At 51.5% G+C, this 9,391-nt stretch overlaps 1 protein-coding gene and 1 long non-coding RNA gene across 2 annotated transcripts in view; both read left to right on the forward strand.

Annotated features, from left to right (window-relative positions):
* Nucleotides 1-6: 6 nt before the first annotated feature.
* Nucleotides 7-4,254, forward strand: Hoxc10 (homeobox C10). Its single transcript, XM_010609356.2, has 2 exons — nucleotides 7-781; nucleotides 3,925-4,254. The coding sequence occupies exons 1-2, from the start codon at nucleotides 31-33 to the stop codon at nucleotides 4,200-4,202; spliced, it is 1,029 nt and encodes a 342-aa protein (XP_010607658.1). The 5' UTR covers nucleotides 7-30; the 3' UTR covers nucleotides 4,203-4,254.
* Nucleotides 4,255-5,188: 934 nt separating this feature from the next.
* Nucleotides 5,189-9,391, forward strand: part of LOC117286142 — a 63,059-nt gene continuing 58,856 nt past the window's right edge. The window contains exon 1 of the long non-coding RNA XR_004517265.1: nucleotides 5,189-5,592. This is a non-coding gene — a long non-coding RNA (uncharacterized LOC117286142). The remainder of the gene's footprint in view (nucleotides 5,593-9,391) is intronic.

Below are 9,391 nucleotides of genomic sequence, written 5' to 3' on the forward strand. Positions count from 1 at the left end.
ATTGCTCCTTAAAAACCCCTCTCTCTGAAAATGACATGCCCTCGCAATGTAACTCCGAACTCATACGCGGAGCCCTTGGCTGCGCCCGGCGGAGGAGAGCGCTATAGCCGGAGCGCAGGCATGTATATGCAATCGGGGAGTGACTTCAACTGCGGGGTAATGAGGGGCTGCGGGCTCGCGCCCTCGCTCTCTAAGAGGGACGAGGGCGGCAGCCCCAACCTCGCCCTCAACACCTACCCGTCCTACCTCTCGCAGCTGGACTCCTGGGGCGACCCCAAAGCCGCCTACCGCCTGGAACAACCTGTTGGCAGGCCGCTGTCCTCCTGCTCCTACCCACCTAGTGTCAAGGAGGAGAATGTCTGCTGCATGTACAGCGCTGAGAAGCGGGCGAAAAGTGGCCCCGAGGCAGCGCTCTACTCCCACCCCCTGCCGGAGTCCTGCCTCGGGGAGCACGAGGTGCCCGTGCCCAGCTACTACCGCGCCAGCCCGAGCTACTCGGCGCTGGACAAGACGCCCCACTGTGCTGGGGCCAACGACTTCGAAGCCCCTTTTGAGCAGCGGGCCAATCTCAACCCGCGCGCCGAACATCTGGAATCGCCTCAGCTTGGGGGCAAAGTGAGTTTCCCTGAGACACCTAAGTCCGACAGCCAGACACCCAGCCCCAACGAGATCAAGACGGAGCAGAGCCTGGCCGGCCCAAAAGGCAGCCCCTCAGAGAGCGAAAAGGACCGGGCCAAGACCGTCGACTCCAGCCCAGACACCTCAGATAATGAAACGAAAGGTAAGGCCGCCTGGGCCGCGGCCCGGCTGCGACTGTGGGGCACTGGGTCTTCTTGGCCCGGCTGGGAGCAGGCGAGAGGGTTGGGCTGAGGCCTCTGGACGTGATGTCTGGGGAATGCGACCCGGCTTGCGGCTTGTGTCTGCTGAGCGCCAAGCTGGTGGCGCATCATTTAGCTGGGGAAGGTAAGCGGCGATGTGGAGGTACGGCCAGCCCGGGCCCTGGGTGCTAAGGCAGGCGGGGGTGCTGTGCGTAGACAGGCAGCCTGTGGGCTCCCTGTGCTGCCCAGGACCGGAGACCGCTCCCAGGCCCTGTGCTGGCTTGGGTTTGCCTTCCCAACCCTGATGTACTGGGGGGCTGATGTCCCCCACTCAGGTCAAAGGCTCACAAAAAGCTTAAAATGGCGATCTTGTGCTAGGGACGAAGGAAGGCTTGAGAGATGAAGAATTTCTCTTTCCAGCATTTTCCCAGTTGGAAATTGTTTCCTGAGAAACAGGATTTGTTGTTTGTGGGTCTGATTTCTGTGTGCGCTTTAGGCTTCTTCGGATTTTTCCTCGGCCAGGGGCCTTGGGCAGCAGCATTAAGGCCGGAAGAAGTGGAGGTGAAGGACTGCCCTCCACGTCCCTCCCTCTCCTCCAGATGCCTGGCCTGAGGATGGTGTTGGAACAGGGCATTTGGAATGGAATGTTGAAGTTTTTTGTCTCCTCTCTTTTTTTTATTCTTTTCTTTTTTCTAGTTATATTACATTTTTTTTCCCCATTGGTTTCCAAGAGCAGCCTACAAATGACTGGTTGGGAAATTTCTCTGTGTGGCAAATGGTTTTCTCCTGAAAGGAGTGTGACTTTGGTTGGGTTTCATTGTGATTTTGGTTACAGGGAGAAAGCCTAGGCAGAGTTCAAGCTCAGGGTTCAAGATTCATTTCTGCATTAGGAACTGGGGGCTTTCTGGATCTTTCTCTAACACCTGGAAAAGAATGTGGAGGGGACAGGAACAAGGGAGGGACCCTGAAGGGAGCCACTTTCCCTGAAAAGTTGGACTAAAAAACATCCGAAAGGCCCAACAGGGAGGAATAAAACCTCTCCCCTTGACAGTGCCTCCTGGGAGCAGTACATAAGAGATGCTCATTGGGTGTAGAGGTAGGTGAAATATTGAGAATGGAGTAGGCTGGGGTTGGTCTGGATCTCCTGCTGCTTTGTATATGGATGCGACGCACATGCATGCCTGACAGCGACCTGTGTCACACTCACACATGTCCCTCTTGCACATTCCTCACACACAAACACGCCTGCTCATATATGCACATGTACTCTTTTGGTGGGCAATGACAGAGGCTTGGGTCTGCCCTGCAAAGGTTGCCTTGACAAATCGGCCCACAGGGACCCTGGTTGGAAGATGACCATCATGTGTTTGTGTGGCTGAGAGAGTGAGGCACACACAAGCAAGAAGCCTCCGCTGTGGCACACTTGCAGTGTAAAGGCTTAATTTTATACCCTCACTGCAGACCCTGAGTTTCACTGGGGATACTGATTTAGGGTAGAAAAGGCTGTGTTCTAGCCCCACCAAAAGCAAAGTCAAGGTTAACAAGTCTACCTCCTAACTGCACCCACTGGGATAAGTTCCTCTTTCTCTCCTGCTGTCCATGCCACAACCTAAGCCTTCCCATCCATCTAATCCCCTCAGTCTGTGCTTCTCCTATGCTTTTCTACCCCCAGCCCCTTGGGTGTCTCCACCAGGCCAGAGACAGGACAGCTTTTGGCTAAACTTCTCTATTTGTAATTTTTCTCTCCCCTCCCCAAACCCAACAGCCCCAATAAGAAAATAAACAGAACAGAGTTAGTTATGGAGAGCCTGTAAACAATTTGGCAACAAGCTGCAGGTGCAAAAGCAGAGTAATTAAAGATCCTAAGGTTTTTATCCTGCAGCTTCAAGTTTGCATTTTTCTGGTATTTCCTGGTTGTCCTAGGGCTCCCTGCCCCATACCCAGTCAAGATAAGATCCTGGATCCTGGCCTCTTCATTGGGCAAGAGGAGAAGTAAATGCACAGAGCTATCAGCAGAGTTGTTTGCTGAGTGCTCCCTCTCAAGTCTTTAGATATCATGTTTCTCCCTTTAAAAAGATGGCCAAGTTCTCTCCTGCTGCTTGAAGAAAAAGCTTGTCTGTTTCAGAAAGAATGTGTACCAAGGAAAGAAGCTGTCAATAAGATAATGGGAAATAAACAGTATACTATAGTGTCTCCTCATATAAGTAGACACATGTACATATTCCTGTATGTATATGTGTAAGTGTATGTAACTCTACAGGTATACATGTGTTGCTTACAGACATGCACATCTACTGTGCACAGACTGGGTAGCTTTTCTAGCAGGCTCCAACACCTCAGGATATCTCTCTACCTTGACCTTAGGTCCTCTGGCCAGGGAAGTTGTCTGAAGACCCTTTAGCATGCCCCAAAGCTATTGCCCCTGACCTCCACTGCTAGAATAACCTTTCTTGCCTCAGCTATACACACCTGGGGGTAAGGGCCAAGAAAGGAAGAGGTTACAGTGGGGAGGTTTAATGGGGCAATCTCACTCTACTTGCAACTCACATGGGAGTAAGACCTGGGGGCCTGGTGCAAGGACAGCATCAATGGCCTCTGGCTTCAGAAACCAAGACAAGTCCCTCGACCAAGTTGAAAATGGTCAAAGCTCTGGAAATTGACCCTGGGCTGCAGGGTAAACTCTGTACTCATGTCTGGGGCCTGGAAAAGTGCTTTTTCTGTCTGGTTCAATTTTTCTAGATTTGGAGCACAACCGAGCTGAGGGAGGGCCAAGAGAGGTTTAGGACACCCACCAGAGCCAGAAAGCTGGGAGAAAGTGAGAATATTTAGGATCTGCTAGGTTAGGATAGACTGGGGTAATTAAAATTTAATAAACACTTTGAAGGCAAGACCCTTCTCCCTTTACTCCCCACCCCAAATTCTAGACCACCCAAAGAGATTTTAAGAACCCTGAACCCAAGAGGACCCCACTGCCAGGACCGTGGGGCAAGAGCAGTTCCCCTGTCCTCCCTCAGATGCCCCACAGCAGGCTGGCCAAGGCCGCAGTGCTGCAGTGAGGGTTTGAGTCTTCAAGGGATACTTATGTAAATAATGTTATTTTTAACAGAGGAGATAAAGGCAGAAAACACCACAGGAAATTGGCTGACAGCAAAGAGCGGAAGGAAGAAGAGGTGTCCCTATACTAAACACCAGACGCTGGAATTGGAGAAAGAATTTCTGTTCAATATGTATTTGACGCGAGAGCGCCGCCTGGAGATTAGCAAGACCATTAACCTTACAGACAGACAAGTCAAAATCTGGTTTCAGAATCGCAGAATGAAACTCAAGAAAATGAACCGAGAGAATCGGATCCGGGAACTGACCTCCAATTTTAATTTCACCTGAGCGCGCGCGGCTTCCCCTCCCCCTCCCCCTCTTTCCTTTCCCCACCCCTCCATTCCCCGCCCCTCCTCCCTTTGTGCCTGGTGATATTTTTTTTTCCCCTCCCTGAGTATAAATGCAACGCGCCTGCAAAAAAGGCAAAGACCTCAGACTCTCCTTCCAAGGGACCTATGGTTCGTGCTGCAAGGATGCTTCCATCTAAAGCATGAGAAACAGGGTGGTGGGCCGTGGGGTGTGGTGTGTGCCCTCATAGATGGGGGTGGGAGTGTGGCTGTTGTGTGTGTCAACCCCTCACTTACCCACGCACTCACACATAGCATTCTGTTCTTCATGCAAAGTTGAGATCGAATCCACCCGATTGTAGAGAAAAAAGAAAAAAATCAACCAGAGAGGGTCTGTAATCTCGCACAGCACAGTCAGAATCGCTCCTTCCTTGCTGCATTTCCTCCTTAGAATAATAGACGTTTTGGAAAGTTCAGCTAGTATTTGTGTGTTTGTGGTAGCACCCAGTGTCTCCACCAGACCCTTTTCCGTGTCTTTACCTTCCAGTCGCTCTGAGAATCTGCTTGAAGTCTTGTATTTGTACCGCTTTCTGCTTTTCTCCCACCCCTCCCAGCACCCTCACATCCCCTATCCACTAACAGCTCAGAAATTCCATTCAGAGGGACAAAAAAAATATATTAAAAATAGAACATAGCAGAGCAAAGACAGAACAACACCCCAAAATTGCCCTGTCCCTGTCTGGGAGTTGTGTTATTTAAAGATATTCTGTATGTTGTACCTTTTGCATGTGGCTTCCTTAATGGAGAAAAAAATCCTAATAAATTTCCAGAATCCTAATCCTCAAATGGGTGGTTTTTTTTGTTTCTAGTGGTTTTTAGCGACATCCCCCTCCCCCAAAGAAGCTGAGTGTGTGAATGTGTGTGTGTTTTGTGTTTGACTCATCTCCTAGAGCCTTTCTAGAACGTCTCTTGGCGGGTTTAATGTAAGTGAGAGACCATAACGTTGATTTAAATATTATCCAGGTGACCACAATAAGTCAAGGTCATAAAACAGTAATGTCAGGATGGTCTTGGTGCGCGCGAGAGGTGGATTTTATGATCTGCAAATATAATGTGGTGCTGCAGTAAAAGATGCATTTAAAGGTGACTGGAGGAGGGAAAGAGGCAGAGAGCAAACTGCAATCTTGAGGAGCAGACGGATCTGATTGCCTGGGGTGCTGGGCTGGGCGCACCCCACCGCTGCTGGGGGGCACCCCAAGAGCCCCCCACCCATCCAAAGAGAGGAATAAACTTAACCGCCGCCGGAGGGGTACGATGAGCTCACCGTCCCCCTACGTCCACAGCAGCTAGCAGAAGCTCCGGCAGCAGCGGGAGGAGGAGGAAGCGACAAGGTAAGAGAAGCGGTTTCTTCTTCTCTTGGTGGCAGAGTGCGGACTAGCTGCATCCCCAGGTGCCCGGCGGCGTGCAGCGGGCAGAGCTGGGAAGGTGTTTCAGGCATTGGTACTTGCTCAGAGCCCAGGCTTGCCTTGTGGCCGCTGGCAGCCAAGGACAGTGGCTATGAGCTCCCTCTCTTCCTCTCCCCGGCCCACTGCTGTGGGGTTCGGTGGTTAAAGGGGCAAATTGGTGGTTTTGGCTTCTTTATCTTTGTGGGCACTTAGGGTCGCCTCGAGGTCGACACACCAGTCTAGGTGTCTGTCTCTCAGTCTAGTTGTCTGTTGGGGGGGGTGGGTAGTGAGGGTTGGAGCTTGAAGCTTAGATTTTTCTGCTTTTTCCTGGTATGGGTATGAGCCTTATCCAGGCTCTTGGTCCTTATGCTCCCTGGTTGTGAGGCTTTGCCAGGCAAGTGCCCTGACTGGAAGTGGCTCCAGAGCACAGGCGCTGTGGTTCAGGAAACCTAAAGGGAGCTAAGGGAGAGAAAGGATCAGAGAGAGGAGGAGAGTGCAAGAGAGCCAGATGGACAAAACAGGGGACCCAGCTCAAGAGTGGAAGGACAATCCAGCTTCCCCCCAGGGCCAGGGCCAGATGCAGGGAAATAGCTCCACTGCGGGGCTGGGGGTGGGGCAGGGACTTAGCAGCTAGCGGTCCCATTTCACCAGGTTTTCCCTGAGCAATTTGCTTAGGTCTAAAACTGATGAAGACAGATCCCCCTCAGCTACCCAGCCACCCAAAGTCTACTCTCTAGCCCTTAGGGAGGTTGTGGGGGCGGAAAGGGGGCCGGGGCTGAATTTCTTCCTTCCCCAACCCCCTTCCCTTCTCCTCTGGATAGGTGCAAAGCTGAATCTCCCGCCCTGCTCTCTCAGCTGATCTGTGGCTTAGGTAGTTTCATGTTGTTGGGATTGAGTTTTGAACTCGGCAACAAGAAACTGCCTGAGTTACATCAGTCGGTTTTCGTCGAGGGCCCTAACCCATCTCTCCTCCTTCTTCCTTCCCCAGTGGGACCACCCAGATGGGACAATGTGGGTGCAGACCTAGGAAGGCAAGCTCTGAGTGGGGCCACAGGAGAAGTCTGGAGAACCCTACTCTACACTGTCCCTTCCTCAGCTCCTCCCAATCCCTGTGACTAAGGAGAGGAGCTTTCCCTGCAGCTATTGTCTCCTGGGCCCAGCTGATGGAGACAGACAAAGAAGGTCCAGCCAATTCCAAGGAAATTCCAGAGTTTGAGTTTGGCCTGGTGGTCCAGCTCAATTGGGTGGCAGGGTGGGGCAGAATCATTAGAGGAGAGAGTGGCACAGAAGGAGGAGGTCTCTGGAATGGTTAGCTTCTCTCACCTGCCACTTTCAAGACTAAGCCTTTACTTGGCTAGACTGGAGCTACTACTTAGAAAAGTGGGGCACCTGGAGGTTCCAAGAGTTAGGGAACTCTGAGTGACAGCCCAGCCACCTCCTCTTCCCTTTCTAGAGCTCCATCTCCAGGAGAAGGACATATTTGGGGTGTTAGTAGATTAGAGGAGAGCCATCAAGTCCAAGTAGAAACCCTCACAAGCAGATCTTACTGGGAAACAGGACAAAAACCTGGCTCTGGTCTGTCTGGCTCTGTTGCCCATAGGCCTTGGTCTGTGTGTCTGAGTCTATGGCTGTCCGGGCAGTTGCCTGTCTTTATGCTCTGTGAAAGTATCTGGATGAACAGAGGCTGCCAGCGCCCACTGTTACCATGTTGTGTGTGTGTGTGGGGGGGAGACTGTTGGCTAATGCCAGAGGGAGGAGAAGGGGAGGAGAATGGATTAGGGGGAAATCTGAGCAATGAGAAACTTTGCAACATATCCTGCACTCCTTTCTCCTTTTGGTTCCTCAGCTCTGTCCCTGGTTGCTAGAGAAAAGGGTCTCAAAATAGGTTTCTTTGCCTTTGGAGAAAAAAGGGGGAGGGGTCAGGGAGAATGGAGAGGTAACAACCATGTTCTCACAGATACTGGAAAAGAGAAGCCAAAAGAAAGAGATTAGGTCCTTGGTTCTCTTACTTTGAAATAATCATGAGTATCAAAAGAAACTTTAAAACAGGAACACAATCATGTCCCTGTTATCCTCACAGTCATTTGCTAGGAGGGACATGGGTGACCTTGCATAAGTGTAGGTCTCTGTTTCTACCTCTCTGTCTCCTCTAGGACCTCTCAAGTCCCCTGTATGTATTTATATACATACTCATTCCCCTTGCCTCATATAAATATTTTTGACCCCTAAGGAACCTGAAGGAGAAAATGGAAATAGAGCCTTTCATCTCTCCAGCTGAATTGTCCATTTGTTTGACCTCTATCCTTTCGTTGGAGAAGGAAAAAAATAATTTCTTCCCTTGAAGGGAAGTACTCAAATCTCTATGGCTCCCAGGGAAACGGGGGAAGTTTCCAGAGAGGCAGGCCAGCTGGTGAGGGGCTCCTCTGGTTTGGAGCCTCCAAGTCTTCAGGCTGCACCCCCACCCTGAAAGCACAGAGCCATTTGGGGTGAAAGGAGAACCAGTCAGGAACAGGATGCCCAGGAGCACTTGACTTGGAGGCAGTGTCCCCCGATGGGCCGAAATCCACCAAAGAACAACTTACTGTTTAGGTCCCTTTGCCCCTATTTCCATCTCAAAGATAGTGTTTTTCTAGAGGAGGCCACAGAGCCAGGGTGTTGAGGTGTCCTCCTCCTCCCTAGATCCCTAGAAATAGAGTAAGGTCTCTTAGGGCCAAGGTGAGGGCCAGTCTGGTGGTCGGAGTCCACCCTGGGGGCCTTGAGGCCGTGGATCATGGGTAAGGCGGTGGTAATTATTTATTCGCTTCGCTGGAAGGGTGTCTTCAGAAAGAACAGCATGAAGAGGAGGGAAAAAAATTCTCTCTCGTCTGCAGATATTAAGATGGATTTTTATTTCTTAAAGGACCCTCCCCGCCGAGAGCGCATAAGCGTAAACTTAATATATGCTCTGCAGCCCAACTCCAGAAATCGCAATAAAAGTTAAAACCTCCCCTACTGGTTTTTTTTAATTATGATATGGGAAAGAGGAGCAGGATTTATAGAGCTGAACTCTCGGCGTTTGAGTATTTGAGACTTGCAGGAGAAGGAGGAAAAGGCTAGAGCTCGCCAAGGAGAGGCTTGGTCTCTCAAATATCTCAGCGGCTGCAGGGCCTCCAGTTTAGCCCGGCTGATCTGCTCCCTGGGACCTCGCTCCGGCCATCAGCCTTGGCTCGGCTCTCTTGGAGATACAGCCCTTCTCCGGAACAGGTGAAGGGGAAGGCAACAACCGGCGTCTGGAGGCTATGGGTAGGAAGGCCGGCGCACTGGGCTTTGTGTGGGTCCCAAGCAGGGGACGAGGTTGGAAGTCCCAGCAGGAATGCAGCCCAAGTGTAGCCCGAGAGTGGCTTCACCAGGAGGGGGTCCGGGCTGGGCGCGAGAGCACCCACAAGGTGGATTTTGTGTGGACTTTGGCCGGAGACGGAGCAGAGGGCTCCAGGGTTGTGTTCAGCGCAGAGGCGGGCAACCGGATGTTGAGTCTGTAGGAAGGACCTTGAGGTCTGTTGGGTGTTTGGGCTGCCGGGGGCGGCGGCCCAGCGTGTGGAGCGTGCAGCGCGCGGGGCGCGGCGTTCGGCGTGGGTGAGGTAGCAGGCCCTGAACACCTCTGCGGCTGCAGGACTGTGTCCCAGACATTTGAACTGAAGCTGACCACTGGTCAGAGCATGAAAAATAAATGTAATTAAGGGTTTTCTTTTTTCTTTTTTTTTTTTTT

The sequence above is a fragment of the Fukomys damarensis genome, unplaced genomic scaffold, assembly GCF_012274545.1.
Source record: "Fukomys damarensis isolate Sample0158 unplaced genomic scaffold, DMR_v1.0_HiC HiC_scaffold_15, whole genome shotgun sequence".
Lineage (NCBI taxonomy): Eukaryota > Metazoa > Chordata > Mammalia > Rodentia > Bathyergidae > Fukomys > Fukomys damarensis.

Bases quoted from the DNA above. Each gene is read 5' to 3' on its own strand.
- Hoxc10 (XM_010609356.2), top strand. From the start codon at position 31: ATGACATGCCCTCGCAATGTAACTCCGAACTCATACGCGGAGCCCTTG. The intron at 782-3,924 runs GTAAGGCCGCCT...TATTTTTAACAG, and splicing joins CTCAGATAATGAAACGAAAG to AGGAGATAAAGGCAGAAAAC.